General features: G+C 37.9%; 1 protein-coding gene across 1 annotated transcript; it reads right to left on the minus strand.

Moving 5' to 3' along the window:
- Nucleotides 1-10,516: 10,516 nt before the first annotated feature.
- LOC113930170 (protein FAM47E-like) lies at nt 10,517-11,909 on the minus strand. The gene is given in 2 exon segments (XM_027607289.2): nt 10,517-10,959; nt 10,995-11,909. Coding segments are annotated over 2 exon segments (1,275 nt in total). The 5' UTR covers nt 11,882-11,909; the 3' UTR covers nt 10,517-10,571.
- Between the last annotated feature and the right edge of the window lie 7,739 nt (nt 11,910-19,648).

The raw sequence follows: 19,648 nt of genomic DNA on the forward strand, positions 1-19,648 counted from the left end.
AATCTATTTAAATAAAAGAGGTCTTGATTTTGTAGAATATTTTCTCGTTATATCCCCAAGATTATTTAATAATTATTTTACCCCTATAATTTTACTCTATAAATATTTAAAATAATAATGCTATTGAATAGTTTTATGTGTACCATATACTAAGGAGTGCCAGTGGTGTTTCTCAGCTATTTCATCCCTCATGATTACCTCCTAGGGAAGTAGATAACAGTAAAATATATGTTATAACTATGAGACACCCAAGACATAAAAACCAACTCTTCTAAGAGAAAATCAACAAACAAGCATGGACTGGGACTTCAAATTTCCATAAAGGAAATACACATATGTATAAACAAAAGCATTCCATCCAGTTTTTCTTTAGTGAGGAATATAAAACTAAATACAAACATAGAATGGGAACAGTATAGAGCAGATTATGTTTTTTAAAAATATGATTATAGGACCATAAAATGAAATGTTTGTGGTCAGTGTTTGTGTTAGGGTTCTCCAGGGCAACAGAACCGATAAAATATATATATCTTATTATTATAAGAAATTGCCTTATATAGAAGTGTTGACTCACTAAACCGTATACCTGAAACTAATATTACACTGTATGTTAACTAACTGGAATTTAAATTAAAACTAAATAAATAAATTCTGGGGGGAAAAAAGGAAATTGGCACATGCGATTAAAGAGGCTGACAAGTCCCAAGATCTACAGTCAGCAAACTGGAGACCCGGGAGAGATGATGGTGTAGGTACAAAGGCTAGCAGCATTAAGAACCAGGAGGAACTGAGTTTCAGTTTCAGTTTGAAAGCAAGAAAATACTAATGTCCCAGATGGAAGGCAGTCAGGCAGGAGGAGTTCCCTCAAGGGATAGTCAGCCTTTTTGTTCTTCTCAGGCCTTCAGCTGATTGGATAAATTTCACCCACATTAAGGAAGGTAATGTACCAATTCAAATTTTTTTAAGGCAAGGTGTTTTTTTCCAATTTTACTGAGCTATATTGGTATATGACATTGTATTAGTCCAAGATGTACAACATAATAATTTGATACATATATATGTATACTTACATATATTACAATTATATATAATATATATATATTGCCAAATGATTACCACAGTAAGTTTAGTTAACATTAATTACCTCACATAGTTATTTTTTCTCTAATTATGAGAACTTTTAAGATTTACTCTCTTAATAACTTTCACATATATAGTACAGTATGTTAACAAAGCACAATGCTGTACATTACATTCCCAAAACTTATTTATCTTATAACTGGACATTTTTATCTTTTGACCACCTTCACCCATTTCCCCTACTCCCCACCCCCTCTTACTGGCAACCATCAGTATGTTCTCTGTATCTGTGAATTTGTTTTTTTTGGATTCCACTTATAAGTGAAATTATATAGTATTTGTCTCTCTCTGACTTATCTCACTTAGCATAATGCCCTCAAAGGCCATCCATGTTACCACAGTTGGCAGGATTCCCTCCTTTTGTGGCTGAATAATATTCCATTGTATATATGTTACAATTTCTTTATTCATTCATCAGTGGATACTTAGGTTGTTTCTATGCCTTGGCTCTTTCAGTAATGCTGTGATACATGAGGGTGCAGATATATTTTTGAGATAGTGATTCCATTATCTTTGGATATATACCCAGAAGTGAAATACTAGATCTAGTTCTATATATATGAATAGCAGTTCATATTATATTTAGTAGTTCATAGTAGTATTTAAGTAGTATTTATATGAGCATATGGTAGTTCTCTTTATAATTTTTTGATGAATTGACATACTGTTTTCCATAGAGGAATCTCCATACTATTTTCCATAGTGGTCAACAGTGCGCAAGCGTTCCCTATTTTCTACAACTTCACCAGCACTTATTTCTTGTCTTTTTGATGATAGCCATTTTAACAGGTATGAGATGATAACTTGTGGTTTTGATTTGCATTTCTCTTATGATGAGTGATGTTGAACATCTTTTCATGTACCTGTTGGACAGTTGGATGTCTTCGGAAAAAAATGTCCATTCAGTTTCTCTGTCATTTTTTAAATCAGATTGTTTGGTTTTTTGCTATTGAGTTGTATGAGTTCTTTATATATTTTGGATATTAGCCCCTTCTCAGAGATATGATTTGCAACTGTTTTCTCCCACTCCATATGTTGCCCTTTCATTTTGTTAATTGTTTCCTTTGCTGTGCAAAAGCTTTTAAGCTTGATGTTCCCTCTTGTTTTTTATTTTGTTGCCTTTGCTTTTGGTGTCAAAGCCAAAAAGTCATCACCAAGACTAATGTCAAGAAGCTTACCCCCTATGTTTTCTTCTAGGAATTTCATGGTTTCAGGTCTTATATTTAAATTTTCGACCCAATTTGAGTTGATTTTTTGTGTACGATTTAAGACAGGGATCCAGTTCCATTGTGTTGTGTGTAATTCTAGTTCATCCAACACCATATATTGAAGTGATTTTTCTTTCCCCATTGTATACTCATGCCCCTTTTGTCATAAATTAATTGACCATTTCTGTGTGGGGTTATTTCTAGGCTCTCTATTCTATTCCGTTGATTTATGTGTCTTTTTAAGTCAATACCATATTGTGTTGATTACTATAGCTTTGTTATACAGCATGAAATCAGAAAGTGTGGTACCTCCAGATTTGTTCTTCTTTTTCAAGATTTCTTTGACTATTTGGGTTATTTTGTAGCTCCGTGCAAATTTTAGCATTGTTTATTCTACTTCTGTGAAAGATACCATTAGAATTTTGATAGGAACTGCATTGAATCTGAGTCTACATTGCTTTGAGTAGTATGTACATTTTAAAAATATTAATTCTTTCAGTCTCTGAGCACGGAATATCCAATTATTTGTGTCTTCTTCAATTTCTTTCATCAATATCTTATGGTTTTCAATGTACTGATTTTCCACCTCCTTGGTTAAGTTTATTACTAGTATTTTGTTGTAATTATAAATGGGATTGTTTTTAATTTCTCTTTCTGATAGGTCACTGTTAGTATATAGGAATGCAACTGACTTTTGTATATTGATTTTGTATCCTGCAGCTTTACTGAATTTTTTTATTAGTTCTAACAGTTTTGAGGTAGAATCTTTAAGAGTTTTCTATATATAATATCATATTATCTGCAAAGAGAGACAGTTTTATTTCTTCCTTCCAATTTAGATATGGTTTATTTCTTTTTCTTGACTGATTACTCTAGCTAGGACTCCCAGTACTTTGTTGAGTAAAAGTGGTGAGAATGGGCATCCTTGTTCAATTAAAATGTTAACCTCATCCAAATAAATAAATAAATAAATAAATAAATAAAAATAAAAAACACCCTTACAGGTACACCCACAATGCTTGACCAAATATCTGGGCACCAGGCAAGTTGACACATAAAATTAACCATCACAGTATTATTCATAGCAGATGCAGAGTCAGCAAATAACTAACATTATAGTATTATAATCTGTGAAAACTATTTGTTTTGAGTTTCAGTTACGGTCATCCTTTAAAATGTTACAAAACTGGGCGCCTGGGTGGCTCAGTAGGTTAAGCGTCTGCCTTCAGTTCGTGTCATGATTCCAGGGTCCTGGGATCAAGTCCCACATTGGGCTCCCTGCCCAGCAGGGAAGCTACTTCTCCCTCTCCCTCTACCCTTCCCCCTGCTCATGCTCTCTCTCTCTCTCTCTCTCAAATAAATAAATAAAATCTTTAAAAAAATGTCGCAGAATAGTTACACAACTGATAGTAGGCAAGAAGTTCTTTTCTTTTTTTGATGTAGTGTTCCATGATTCATTGTTTGTGTATAACACCCAGTATTCCATGCAGAACGTGCCCTCCTTAATACCCATCACCAGGCTAACCCCTCCCCCTACCCCCCTCCCCTCTAGAACCCTCAGTTTGTTTCTCAGAGTCCATAGTCTCCCATGGTTCGTCTACCCCTCCAATTTCCCCCCCTTCATTCTTCCCCTCCTGCTAACTTCCTCTTCTTTTTTTTAAACATATAATGTATTATTTGCTTCAAAGGTACAGATCTGTGATTCAACAGTCTGGCACACTTCACAGTGCTCACCATAGCACATAACCTCCCCAGTGTCTATCACTCAGCTACCCCATCCCTCCCACCCCCCACCACTCCAGCAACCCTCAGTTTGTTTCCTGAGATTAAGAATTCCTCATATCAGTGAGGTCATATGATACATGTCTTTCTCTGATTGACTTATTTCACTCAGCATAACACCCTCCACTTCCATCCACGTCGTTGCAAAAGGCAAGATCTCATTCCTTTCGATGGCTGCATGATATTCTTTTGATTATATATATATATATATACCACATCTTCTTTATCCATTCATCTGTCGATGGACATCTTGGCTCTTTCCACAGTTTGGCTATTGTGGACATTGCTGCTATAAACATCGGGGTGCATGTACCCCTTTGGATCCCTACATTTGTATCTTTGGGGTAAATACCCAGTAGTGCAATTGCTGGGTCGTAGGGTAGCTCTATTTTCAGCTTTTTGAGGAAGCTCCATACTGTTTTCCAGAGTGGCTGCACCAGCTTGCATTCCCACCAACAGTGTAGGAGGGTCCCCTTTCTCCACATCCCCGCCAACATCTGTCATTTCCTGACTTGTTACTTTTAGCCATTCTGACGTGTGAGGTGATAACTCATCGAGGTTTTGATCTGGATTTCCCTGATGCCGAGCAGTGTTGAGTACCTTTTCATGTGTCTGTTGGCCATTTGGAAGTCTTCTTTGGAAATATGTCTGTTCATGTCTTCTGCCCATTTCTTGATTGGATTATTTGTTCTTTGGGTTTGAGTTTGATAAGTTCTTTATAGATTTTGGATATGAGCCCTTTATCTGATATGTCATTTGCAAATATCCTCTAACGTTCTGTTGGTTGTCTTTTGGTTTGGTTGACTGTTTCTTTTGCTGTGCAAAAGCTTTTTATCTTGATGAGGTCCCAATAGTTCATTTTTGCCCTTGCTTCCCTTGCTTTTGGTGATGTTTCTAGGAAGAAGGTGCTGCGGCTGAGGTCGAAGAGGTTGCTGCCTGTGTTCTCCTTTAGGATGTTGATGGACTCCTGTCTCACATTTAGGTCTTTCAACCATGTTCAGTCTATTTTTGTGTGTGGTGTAAGGAAATGGTCCAGTTTCATTCTTCTGCATGTGGCTATCCAATTTTCCCAGCACCATTTGTTGAAGAGACGGTCTTTTTTCCATTGGACATTCTTTCCTGCTTTGTCAAAGATTAGTTGACCATAGAGTTGAGGGTCCATTTCTGGGCTCTCTGCTCTGTTCCATTGATCTATGTGTCTGTTTTTGTGCCAGTACCATACTGTCTTGATGAATACAGCTCTGTAATAGAGCTGGAAGTCCGGAATTGTGATGCCACAGGCTTTGCTTTTCTTTTTCACCATTACTCTGGCTATTCGGGGTCTCTTCTGGTTCCATACAAATTTTAGGATTCTTTGTTCCATTTCTTTGAAAAAAGTGGATGGTATTTTAATGGGGATTGCATTGAATGTGTAGATTGCTCTAGGTAACGTTGACATCTTCACAATAGTTGTTCTTCCAATCCATGAGCATGGAACCTTTTTCCATTTCTTTGTGTCTTCTTCAATTTCTTTCATGAGTATTTTATAGTTTTCTGAGTACAGATCCTTTGCCTCTTCGGTTAGATTTTTTCCTAGGTATCTTACGGTTTTGGGTGCAATTGTAAGTGGGATCGACTCCTTAATTGCTCTCTCTTCTGTCTTGTTGTTGGTGGATGGGAATGCCACTGATTTCTGTGCACTGATTTATATCCTGCCACTTTACTGAATTCCTGTATGGGTTCTAGCAGTTTTGGGGTGGAGTCTTTTGGGTTTTCCACATAAAGTATCATTTCATCTGCAAACAGTGAGAGTTTGACGTCTTCTTTGCCGATTTGGATGCCATTGATTTCTTTTTGTTGTCTGATTGCTATGGCTAGGACTTCTGATACTATGTTGAATAGCAGTGGTGATAGTGGACATCCCTGCCACATTCCTGACCTTAGGGGAAAGCTCTCAGTTTCTCCCCATTGAGAATGATATTCGCTGTGGGTTTTTATAGATGGCTTTTATGATCTTGAGGTATGTACCCTCTATCCCTATACTCTGAAGAGTTTCGATCAAGAAAGGATGCTATATGTTGTCAAATGCTTTTCTGCATCTATTGAGAGGATCATATGATTCTTGTTCTTTCTCTTGTTAATATATTGTATCACGTCGATTGATTTGCGGGTGTTGAACCAACCTTGCAGCCCAGGGATAAATCCCACTTGGTCGTGGTGAAGAATCCTTTTAATGTACTGTTGGACCCTATTGGCTAGTATTTTGGTGAGAATTTTTGCATCCATGTTCATCAAGGCTATTGGTCTATAATTCTCCTTTTTAATGGGGTCTTTGTCTGGTTTTAGGATCAAGGTAATGGTGGCCTCATAAAATGAGTTTGGAAGTTTTCCTTCCATTTCTATTTTTTGGAACAGTTTCAGGAGAGTAGGTATTAATTCTTCTTTAAATGTCTGGTAGAATTCCCCTGGGAAGCCATCTGGCCCTGGGCTTTTGTTTCTTGGGAGATTTTTGATGACTGCTTCCATTTCCTTAGTGGTTATAGGTCTGTTCAGGTTTTCTATTTCTTCCTAGTTCAGTTTTGGTAATTGATACATCTCTAGGAATGCATCCATTTCTTCCAGGTTATCTAATTTGCTGGCATAGAGTTGCTCATAATATGTTCTTATAATTTTTTGTATTTCTTTGGTGTTGGTTGTGATCTCTCCTCTTTCATTCACGATTTTGTTGATTTGGGTCATTTCTCCTTTCTTTTTGATAAGTCTGGCCAGCGGTTTATCAATCTTGTTAATTCTTTCAAAGAGCCAGCTCCTACTTTCGTTGATCTGTTCTATTGTTCTTTTGGTTTCTATTTCATTGATTTCTGCTCTGATCTTTATTATTTCTCTTCTCCTGCTGGGTTTAGGCTTTATTTGGTGTTTCTTCTCTAGCCCCTTTAGGTGTAGGGTTTGGTTGTGTATTTGAGACCTTTCTTGTTTCTTGAGAAAGGCTTGTATTGCTATATACTTTCCTCTCAGGACTGCCTTTGCTGCATCCCAAAGATTTTGAACAGTTGTGTTTTCATTTGCATTGGTTTCCATGAACTTTTTAATTCTTCTTTAATTTACTGGTTGACCCATTCCTTCTCTAGTAGGATGTTCTTTAGCCTCCATGTATTTGAGTTCTTTCTGTCTTTCCTCTTGTGATTGAGTTCTAGTTTCAAAGCATTGTGGTCTGAAAATATGAAGGGGATAATCCCAATCTTTTGGTACCAGTTGAGACCTGATTTGTGACCTAGGATGTGATCTATTCTGGAGAATGTTCCATGTGCACTAGAGAAGAATGTGTATTCTGTTGCTTTGGGATGGCATGTTCTGAATATGTCTGTGAAGTCCATTTGGTCCAGTGTGTCATTTAAAGTCTTTATTTCCTTTGATCTTTTGCTGAGATGATCTGTCCATTTCAGTGAGGGGGTGTTAAAGTTCCCCACTATTATTGTATTGTTGTCAATGTGTTTCTTTGCTTTTGTTATTAATTGCGTTATAAAAGTGGCTGCTCCCATGTTAGGGGCATAGTTATTTACAATTGTTAGATCTTCTTGTTGGATAGACCCTTTAAAGTAGGATATCGTGTCCTTCCTCATCTCTTATTACAGTCTTTGGTTTAAAATCTAATTTGTCTGATATCAGGATTGTCACCCCAGCTTTCTTTTGGTGTCCATTAGCATGGTAAATGGTTTTCCACCTCTTCACTTTCAATCTGGGGGTGTCTTTGGGTCTAAAATGAGTCTCTTGCAGACAGCCTATTGATGGGTCTTGTTTTTTAATCCAGTCTGATAGCCCGTGTCTTTTGATTGGGGCATTTAGCCCATTTACATTCAGGGTAACTATTGAAAGATATGAATTTAGTGCCGTTGTATTGCCTGTAAGGTGACTGTTACTGTATCTTGTCTGTATTCCTTTCTGGTCTATGCTGCTTTTAGGCTCTCTCTTTGCTTAGAGGACCCCTTTCCATATTTCCTGTAGGGCTGGTTTCGTGTTTGGAAATTCCTTTAGTTTTTGTTTGTCCTGGAAGGTTTTTATCTCTCCTTCTATTTTCAATGACAGCCTAGCTGTATATAGTGTTCTTGGCTGCAGATTTTTCTCGTTTAGTGCTCTGAATATATCATGCCAGTCCTTTCTGGCCTGCCAGGTCTCTGTGGATAGGTCTGTTGCCAATCTAATGTTTCTACCATTATAGGTTACAGATCTCTTCTCCCGAGGTGTTTTCAGGATTTTCTCTTTGTCTCTGAGACTCATAAGTTTTACTATTAGATGTCGGGTTGTTGACCTATTTTTATTGATTTTGAGAGGGATTCTCTGTGCCTCCTGGATTTTGATGCCTGTTTCCTTCCCCACATTAGGGAATGCCTCTGTTATAATTTGCTCCAATATACCTTCTGCCCCTCTCTCTCTTTCTTCTTCTTCTGGGATCCCCATTATTCTAATGTTGTTTCGACTTATGGTATTGCTCATCTCCCGAATTCTGACCTCGTGATCCAGTAGTTGTTTATCTCTCTTTTTCTCCGCTTCTTTATTTTCCATCATTTGGTCTTCTATATCACTGATTCTCTCTTCTGCCTCATTTATCCTAGCAGTTAGTGCCCCCATTTTTGATTGCACCTCATCAATAGCCTTTTTGATTTCGACTTGGTTAGATTTTAGTTCTTTTATTTCTCCAGAAAGGGTTTCTCTAATAACTTCCATGCTTTTTTCAAGCCCAACTAGTACCTTTAAAATCTTGATTCTGAACTCTAGGTCCGACATCTTACTAATGTCCGTATTGAGTAGGTCCCTGGCAGACGGTACTACCTCCTGTTTTTTTTGTTGAGGTGATTTTTTCCGTCTTGTCATTTTGTCCAGAGGAGAATAGATGAATGAGAAAACAAAATGCTAACAGGGTAACAACGTCCCCAGAAAATATACTCTAAACAAATCAGAAAAGACCTGAAACCAGAGGAAAAGAAAGGAAACGAAAGAAAAAAGAATGAGAAAAAAGAAAAAGATAAAAACAAGCAAAAGCAGAACAAAACAAAACCCAGAATATCATCAAATATGATTAGGCTGGTGCATAGATCAGTGCCACACACTAGATTTTGGGGGTATTTTGGTCTGTTCGAAGAAAGTGCCTCCCAACATTTTAAAGAAAGACAGACATATATGTACAAAATAAGGGTTGATACGATGAAGGGATGGAAGATGAGTGTAAAGATGAAAATTATAAAAAATTTTATAAGAGGAATTGATAAGAAGTTGTTTGAGAAAAAGAAGAGGATAAAAAAAAGAAAGAAAGAAAAGGGGGGAGAGAATGTGATGAGGCAGGAGACTAGAACAAAGCCATACACTATAGATTTAGGGTATATTTTGATCTGTTAGAAGAAACTGTATCTCAAAATTTTAAAGAGAGAACAACTTATATATATATATGCCAAAAATAAGGGTAACTACACTGAAGGGATAGAATATGACTCTGAAAATGAAAAATAAAAATGTTTTTTTCAAAAAGGGATTGATAAGATGTTGGTTGAAAAAGGGAAAAAGAAAAATTAAAAAAGAAAAGACAGTTAAAAAACAAATTAACTTTGAAAGACTAAAGAATCGTGGTAAAAAAGCCATGAATTCTATGTGCAGTATTCCCCTAGTGCTGGAGTTCTGCCGTTCTCATGGATCGGTAAACTTGGTCTTGGCTGGCTGTTCTTGCTGATCTTCTGGGGGAGGGGCTTGTTGCCGTGGTTCCCAAATGTCCTTGCCGGAGGCAGAATTGCCCCACCCTTGCCTGTCCGGGCTAAGTAATCTGCTCGGGTTTGCTCTCGGGAGCTTTTGTTCCCTGCAAGCTTTCCGTGTAGCATTGTAGGAGGAGAGTGAAAATGGTGGCCTCCCAATCTCCGCCCCGGAGGAGCCGAGAACTCGGGACCCCGCTCCTCAGTGCGCCCCCAGAGAAAAGCAGTCAATCACTCCTGTCTCCCCGGTCTCCGGCCACACTCCGTGCTCACCTGGCTTGTGACCGAGCGTTTCTATCTCTGGCACACGACTCGGTGTGGAGTCTCCAAACCCAGCAGATCCCTGCGGTGCGCTCCTGCACCTCTCCTCCCGGGGGAGGAAGGGGTGGCACTTTTATTTTGAGATTCCTTTCATATTGTAGCTGACATAACTAGATTATTTTTAAGTAATTCTTTTATTTATAGTTTTATTTTTACAAATAATTGATATATTCATCTACTCTTCACCATGCTATAAAATTGTAAGGAGAATATATATGAATACTGATTCCATAGCTAATAAAACATTTATGAGCCCAAGCAGAAGGTCACAGAAGAATGTTTATAAGCATTAGGTATTAAATTGACAGATGTTGTGGAATCAAAGTTGCACATACACAGTGGGATACTCATCATGAATTCTACTTGATGTTTAAATGAGAGAGATATCAAGTAAGTAGAAAACTGTTTAAACATCTTCATGTGCATCTTCTTCTACATTTGAGTTTATTTTTACTTGGTGTATAGGAGTCCTAACAGAATCATGTTTCCACCCCTTCCAGGTGAACAACTTCTCAAGGAAGCCTGGCATCCTATAGCCCTTGCTTAGAATAAAATCTTTAAAAGCAATTGTTCCATAAAGATCTTCAAGAATATCCTGTTCAGGAAAATTCTTTCCATATCTCCCATCTTGAGCCTCATGTAAGACCTTGGGATCAATCAAAGGTTCATCATTTGTTAGCTTTTTCCACAACTTGGGCTTCAGGTACCATGCTCCATACCTCATCTTCACCCAGTTGGGTTTGTAAGGATTCTGTGGTGTCTTGAGTTTCCTCTCCCAATTTTCCCACTATATGGAGAATTTTATATTCTCCATATCCATTATATGGATAATTTTATATTATCCATTTTATCTAGCCCCATTCTGTACTTTAGGTCCAAAGGAACATGGTTTCCTTTCTTCGTGTGGCTCATGTCATAGGTTGGTTTGCATTCATAGCCAATGTCAAACTGTTTCATGATGAATTCTTCGTCAATGCCCAAGTCTCCAAAAGTAGCAACACATTTGCAGAATTTCTGGACTCCTGTCGGTACTTTTCTATGAAGAGGAGGATTTTTGAGCAAATCCTTTGTGCTTGACCTCCTTTCTTCATGAGGTAACTTGTCTGGATGTGACCCAGGAGTCTTCTTGGGAAGTTCCGGGTTGACTTTGGTAGGACATTTCTCACTAAGCTTTGTGGGGGGCTTCATTCTTTTCTTGGTGTTCTGACGATAAGCCCATGTGTCCTTCAGCTTCTTGTCAGGATCGAGCACTTCCAGCACCTTTAATAAGAGGTCTGGAGGTAGATCGTTCTCCAGACTTGGGCAGAGAGCCAAGGGATGCTCGGTCAGGTGGTCTTCGATATCCTCTACGAATGCCTTCCGTGCTAGCTGGGCTGGCGACAGTGTGGAGAACAGGTCTGCTTTGTGGATCAGCTTTTTCTGATTCTTTGTGAGGGCAGGTTTGAGAACTCTGTGAGCAATCATGGGAAGAAAGCCTTCCTTAGGGCCACGTGTGATCAGATCCTCACAAGGTGGACATCCCCTCCTGAAGTCGTCCAGCCCCTCTTTCACAAATATCCACCGCCGGCTGTCCAGGGTGGTGGGGAACTTGAGAAGCTTGTTCTTGTGCTTTGCGAAACACTTGGAAGGTAACCTGTCTTTGTACCAGGGCTTGTGTTCATGCCCAGGGGTTGGTTCCAGTGGCCCAGGACTTAACAGCCACTTCTTGTCCACCATGGTACCTCTGGTCCCGGGGCGATCACCAGCTTCAGTGGTTTGTTTTTCGGTTGCTAGGAGACTGCACAGCCAGGCGCAGTCAGATTCTTCCCAGAGGTGGGTCAACGCAGGTGCCCTCTGCAGCCACCTTTCTCCTGGAATGGGCAGTGAAGGTTCATTCCTTTTTGTTGCAGGATACTATTCCATTATATGGGCATGCCCCACAGCTTATTTATCCATTTGTCTTTTAACAGACATTTGGGTTGATTCCAATTTGAGGCTATACAAATAAAGCTGCCACAAATATTTGTGTTCATGTCTTTGTATACATACGTACTTTAATTTCTTTTGGTTAAATTTTAGCGAAGAGAGGAATGGCAGAAGCATATGCTAGGTGTTTATTTAACATTTTAGGAAACCACCAAACTTTCTGAAAGTGGTTGTACTATGTAATATTTCTTCTAGTAGTGTATGAGAATTGCACTTCCTCCACATACTCCCCAACACTTGGTATAGTCATTTTAATTTTGGCTATTCTGATAGGTGTGTAGTGGTATCTCACTGTGCTTTTAATCTGCGTTTCCCTAATGACTATCTGTTTGTGTGCTTATTTGCCATTTATCTCTTATGTGGTGAGTATCTGTTCAAATTTTTTACACATTTTAAAATTGTATTGTCTTGGGGCGCCTGGGTGGCTCAGTCGTTTGGGCTTCTGCCTTCGGCTAGGGTTGTGATCTCGGGCTCCCTGCTTGGCGGGGAGTCAGCTCCTCTCTCCCCCACTCCCTCTGTACACTTGCTCTCTCTCACTCCCTCTCAAATAAATAAAATCTTTAAAATAAAATAAAATAAAATTGTATTGCCTTATATCATTGTGTTTTGAGTTCTTTGTGCTTTCTGAATGTAAGCCCTTTGTCAAATATATGATTTGTAAATTTTTCTCTCAATCTTTTCTCTCCATCTATGGCTTACGTCTTCATTGTCTTAACAGTGTTTTTCAACGAGCAGAGATTTTACATTTGATGAAGTGCAATGTATCCGTTTATTTTTTTATGGATTGTTCTTTTTGTGTTGTATCTAAGAAACCTTTCCCTATGAAAATGTCATAAAGGTGTTTTTCATTGTGCTAAGTTTTATAATCTCAGGTTTTACGTTTAGATCTGCCCTCTATTTCAATTTAATTTTTTTGGATGATGCAAGATATGGATCAAAGTTTTTATTTATTCTTTTAAAAGTTTTTGTTTATTTAAGTAACTCTACACCCAACTTGGGGTTTGAACTCACGACCCCACAATCAAGAGTCTCACAATCTTCTGACTGAGCCAGTCAGGTGCCCTGTAAGGTTATTTTTTTATTTTTTTTTTTTACCTGTGGATATCCCATAGTTCCAGAATTTTTGTTTTTAAGAGAAGCTTTTCTCTACTGAGTTACCTTTGCAATTTGGTAGGTATAAGTTGTCCACATTTCTGGACACTTTTCTCTTTCATTGTTTTCTATGTATTTACACCATTTCCACACTGTGCTGATTACTTTGTATTTTGTAAATCTTAAAATTAGGTTGTATTAGTCCTTCATGTTCTTTCTTCTTTTAGAAGTTGTTTTGACTCTTCTAGGTCCTTTGAATTTCTATAGGAATTTTAGAATCAGTTTGTCAATGTTTGTAAAAATGCCTGATTAGAATCTGGTGGAATAAATAAATCAATTTTAACATCTTAACAATTTTGAATTTCCTGACCATGAAAAAGTTACTTCTCTCCATTTACGTATATGTTATTTCATGAATATTTTGTAGTTGTCAGTGCATAGTTCTTTCACATCTTTTTTTCTCTAGGTTTTCCTTAGTATTTTATGTTTTGATACTATTGTAAGTAGTACTGTAATTTTTAGTCAGCATATTCATTGTTGATATATAGAAATATAATTTATTTTTCTGTACTGATCTCGTATTATGCAAACTTTATAAACTAACATCAATTCTAGTAGCTTTTTTTTGCAAAGTCTGTTGATTTTTCTACATTGATAGTCATGTCATCTCTTAATAAAGACAGTTTCACTTCTTCCTTTCCAATCAGAAACCTTTTATCCCTAGCCTTATTGCACTGGCTGGAACCTACTTTTGTTGAATAAAAGTGATAAGAGCAGTAATTTTTGTGTTATTTCTGATATTAGAGGGGAAGCCATTAAGTGTGATGCTAGCTTTAGGGTTTTTGTACATACCATTTTTCAATTTAAGTTCCCTTCTATTCCTAATGTTCTGAGGCCTTGTGACAAATGCTTTGTTCAGATACATGGATTGGTCAAATGCCTTTCCTGTACCTATTGAGATAGTCACACAGCTTTTACTTCTTAAAGTAAAGTTTGCTAAAATAACAAATAACATTGATTTCTGCATGGCAAAAATACTTTGAATTCCTGAGATAAACCCCACCTGGTCATAATGTATTATCCTTTGTATATATTTTTGGATTAGGTTTGCTAAACTATTCTAAACATATTTGCATCTCTGTTTATGGGGGGTATCTGATGTTTCTTTCCCTTTAATGACTTTGTTTAGCTTTGTTACCAGGGCAATGCTGGCATCATAGGATAATTTGGGAAGTATCCCATCTTCTTCATTTTCTATAACTTTAGGATTCGCGTTGTATCCTACACCAAAATATCCTTAAATATTTTGTAGAAGTCACCAGTGAAGCCATCTAAGCTTGAATTTTTCTTTATGGGAAGGTTTTTTTTTTTTTTTAACTGCAAATTCAATTTCTTTAATAGCTATGGGGATATTTAGGTTATCTAATTTTTCTTAACAAATTCGGTTAGTTTGTGTATTTCAAGTAATACATTTGTTTTATTTATATGGCCAAAATTACTGCCAAAACTATCCACACTATTCCCGTATTGTCCTTTAGATATCTATGGAATCTGTGGTAATGTCAGCTCTTCCATTGTTGATTTTCGTAATTTGTATTTTCTTCCTTTTTCCTTTTTTTTCCTAATCATACTGGCTACAGATTAACACGTCTTATTGATCTCCTTAAGTAAACAGATTTCAATTTCATTACCTTTTCCCAATATTTTTTCTGTTTTCTTTTTGATTGGTTTCTTCTCCTAACTTTGATCTATTGTTGTGTCACCCTTAATGGTCTGTTCATGGCGACCTACAATGCTTTTTCCAGCATGCCCCTCAAAACCCTTCCAGCCTCTATTATTTCTCAGTTCCAAAGTCACTTCCACATTTTTAGGATTTGTTACAGCAGCACCCTATTCTTGGTACCAATTTATTAAAGTCCTTTCAGGTTGCTGTAAGAGAACATCCTACACTGGGTGGTTTATCAACAACAGAAATCTATTTCTCACAGTTCTGGAGGCTGGGAAGTCCAAGTCTGGGGTGCAGGCATATTCGGTATCTAGTGAGAATGAACTTCTTGGTTCATAGACAGCCATCCTTTCCTGTGTCCTCACATGGCAGCCGGGGTGAAGAGTCTCCTAGGGCCTCTTTTATAAGGCTCCACCTTCATGACTTAATCACCTCCCTAAGGTCTTTTATTATTTTAAGATTTTACTTATTTATTTGACAGCAAGAGAGGGAACACAAGCAGGGGGAGAGGGAGAGGGAGAAGCAGGCTTCCCACTGAGCAGGGAGCCCGATGCAGGGCTCAATCCCAGGACCCTGGGATCATGACCTGAGCTGAAGGCAGACATGTAACCGACTGAGCCACCCAGGCACCCCATCACCTCCCTAAGGTCTTATGCCCAAATACCATTATATTGAGGATTAAGTTTCAACATATAAATTTGGGGGAGACATAGTTAGCCTGTAGCATGTGGACATTCATTAATTTTTATATATTTCATAACCTCCACACTATTTTTGAATACTTTGACTTAAAGACTACATCATCATTAAATAGATTTTAACATGTAAAAATATTTACCCATTTAATGATTAATTTCATTACTATTTACTCCTTTGTGTAGATCAGTATATCTATTGTATCATTTGCCTTCAGGAAGAAGAAAAATAGACTGTACTGTATGTCTGCTGGTGATGAAATTGCTCTTCTGTGTTTGAATTTTTTCTTATTTTGCCTTGGTTTTTTTTAAAGATATTTTTAAAGATTTTTCTCTCTGCATAGAATTCTAGGATGATAGCTTTTGTCTTTCATTACTTTAAAAAAGATGGCTCCAGGAGTGCCTGGGTGGCCCAGTTGGTTAAGCATCTGACTCTTGATTTTGGCTCAGGTCATGGTCTCAGGATTGGGAGGTTGAGCCCTGCGTCAGGCTCCACGCTCAGCAGGGAGTTTGCTTGAGATTCTCTCTCTCCCTCTGCTCTCCCCAAATAAATAAATAAATCTTTAAAAAAAAAAAAAAAAGATGGCTCTGGTGCGCCTAGATGGCTCAGTCAGTTAAGCGTCTGATTTCGGCTCAGGTCATGATCTCAGTGTCCTGGGACTGAGCCCTGATTCAGGCTCTCTGTTCAGCGGGGAGCCTGCTTCTCCCTCTCCCTGCCCCTCCCCCTGCTCATGCTCTTTCTCTCTCTCTCTCTCAAACAAATAAAATCTTTAAAAAAAATGACTCCATTGTTTTCTCATTTGCATTGTTTTGGAGGAGAGGTATAGAGTCACTCTGGTTTTTGTTTGTTGGTACGTAATGTGTCTTTTTTCCCCCCTTCGATGGCTTTTAAGATGTTCTCTTTATAACTGTTTGTGAGCAAATTGATTATGATGTGTCATGGTATCATTTTTTATGTTTCTTGTGGTTGAGGCTTGTTGAACATCCTGAATTTTGTGTTTATAGTTTCCATCAAATTTGGGGGGAAATTGCCATAATTTCTTCAGATGTGTTTTCCGCCCTGCTTTTTTTCTTCTCTTCTTCATAGATTCCAGTTATCCACATATTAGATTACTCTGAAGTTTCATACAGTTCACTGATGCTATGCTCATTTTAAATGTTTTTTTTTCCTTTGTGATGTATTTCAGTTCATTTCTCTTGCTAAATCTTAAAGTACAGTAGTCTTTTTTTCTGCAATATCTGATCTGTCATGAATGCCTTAAAATATAATTTTCATCTCACACTTTGAAATTCTCACCTCTAGGAGTTTGGTTTAGTTTGATTTTCCATGTCTCTACTTAATTCTTTGAACATTTGGAGTATAGACATTAAAATTGTTCTAATGTCTCCCCGTGATAATTTTAATATCTGTGTCAATTCTGGGCTGGTTTTGATTGATTAGTTCATCTCTTAATTATGAGAAGCATGTTACTATCTCTTGTACCCTAGTAACTTATTATTGGATGCCAGAAATAGTGACTTTTACCCAGATGGGTACTGGATAGTTTTGTAAGTATATAAATTTTTTTGAAGATTTTAGAGAGAAAGAAAGAGAGAGTGCAAGTGGGAGGGAGTAGGAGCAGAGGGAGAGGGACAAGCAGACTCCACCTTGAGCACAGAGCCTGATGTGGGGCTCAATTCCATGACCCTGAGATCATGATCTGAGCCAAAATCAAGAGTTAGATGCTCAACCAACTGAGCTACCCAGGTGCACCAGTAAATATATAAATATTTTTGACACTTGTTTCTATATGCCATTAAATTGCTTGGAAATGGTCTGATTTGGGGGGTCCTTTTTAAGATTTGATAGGCGGAAAGAGAGCAGTGCTCAATCTATGGCAAATGAGTCCCTACTAATGAGGCAAAACTCTTCCATGTACACTAGCTAATGCCTGTGCATCTTGAGGTTTTAAGTCTGGCTAGCAGGAACAGTCACTATTCTAGGCCTAGGATAAGTGCCAGGCACTGTTACTTATAATCTTCTTGCGTAGTTCATTTCCTGGCCTTAAGTAACTTCCTTGCAAGCATGAGCAGATCAGTAATCAGTTGAACAATTGAGATGGGGGTGGGGTCTTAAAGTTTCTGAAGTCCTCTCTTACATGAAATTCTATTTTCTGGTCTTGAGAAGTCTACCCATTTTGTTCTCCAACATCTCTTAGCTTCATCTCCTAAATTTAGAGTGAGCATTGGTTTCTGCCTGGGTTCCCGCTCCCTGAGTCATGGCCTAGAAATTCATTAAGTAATCTGAGGTGACCATAGCACTCACTTCATTTGTTTTCCATCTCTCAGAGATTGACCTCTACTGCCTGATGTCCAGTGTCTTACAAACTGTTGTATATTTTCCCTCTTTTTTTTTTTTTTTTTGGTTGTTTCAAAGGGTAAATCTGTACCCTTTTTCTCTATCTTGGCCAGCAGAGAAAATATCATTTTCTTTTTTTGCTTTGTCTCCCATGAATTTGGGAAGCTGCCCTCTCAAATGTTACCAAAGAATTATTTTTTTTAAAGATTTTATTTATTTATTTGAGTGAGAGAGAGCATGAGTGGGGGGGGGAGGAGAGAGAGGCAGAGGGAGAAGCAGACTCCCCACTGAGCAGGGAGCCCAATGTGGGACTCAATTCCAGGACCCTGGGATCATGACCTCAGCCAAAGGCAGATGCTTAATGGACTGAGCAAGTCAGGTGCCCCGTGTTTTTGTTTTTGTTTTTTTTAGAGAGAGAGCATGTGCATGCATTCATAGTAGTGGGGGTAGCAGGGAGAGGGGGAGAGAAAATCTTTGTTTTTAAGATTTTATTTATTTGAGAGAGAGAGAGAGAGAGCATGAGCACGGAGGAGGGGCAGAGGGAGAAGTAGACTCCCTACTGAGCGAGGAGACCAGTGCAGGGCTCCATCCCAGGACCCTGAGACCATGACCTCAGCCAAAGGCAGATGCTTAACTGACTGAACTACCCAGGCACCCCAAAATTTACTAAAGAATTCTTAACCATCAAATGCTTACAACATTCTTATCACTGATCTTAATCATTAAAAAGTGTGGATCATACCTACATTTTTGAAACACATTCTTCCTGAAATTTCATACCATTCTATTTTAATTTTTCTCCTAATGCTTATGATATACCTTCCTTTTAAAATACACAACAGGAATACCAGACACCTCACCATACCACATTGTTATTTTATAATTCTGATCTAGTATAGCTTTTTTTTGTCATCATCAAAATTCTCCAATACATAAATTACAGATAAGGGACACCTAGGCGGTTTAGTCTGTTAAGCATCTGCCTTCGGCTCAGGTCATGATCCCAGGGTCCTGGGATCAAGCCTTGAGTTGCGTTCCCTGCTCATTGCGGAGCCTGCTCCTCCCTCTCCATCTGTCTCCCGGCTCATGCTCTCTCTCTCTCTCTCTCTCTCTCGAATGAATAAATAAAATCTTTAAAAAAAAATAAAGTTAGAAAATAAAGATTAGATATCATTCCTCAATTATGGCCTGATAATATGTCTGTTTAAATCCATTTGGTTACTTATACTTCCGTTTACCATACATTTGTTAAGTTCTCATTTTATGCCAGACATTGTGCTGGATCCTCAGAGTATTGCAATTAAAAATATAATTACTGGGGCACCTGGCTGGTACCTCTTAATCTCCGGGTTGTGAGTTCAAGCCCCACACTGGGTGTGGAGCCTACTTAAAATAAAATTTAAAAAAATTTAAAACATATAAATAAAGAAAAGTATAATTACTATGTTTTCCCAATAATGAAATTCCCATTATTTCTTGCCAGTGTGTGTTCAAATTTCATCTTTGAGGTAAATCTTTTCTAAGTAATTATTGAGTGGTGTAAGTTAAAATTGCCAATTGATGAAATGGAATTAATTGGATCAGTACAACTGGGGTTAACTAAGATTGGTGTCAGGAGCTAATGTATGAAGCCAGGAAGTAAAAATGTAAATGAGCAAGAAAATAGG

This window comes from Zalophus californianus, chromosome X (genome assembly GCF_009762305.2).
Source record: "Zalophus californianus isolate mZalCal1 chromosome X, mZalCal1.pri.v2, whole genome shotgun sequence".
Lineage (NCBI taxonomy): Eukaryota > Metazoa > Chordata > Mammalia > Carnivora > Otariidae > Zalophus > Zalophus californianus.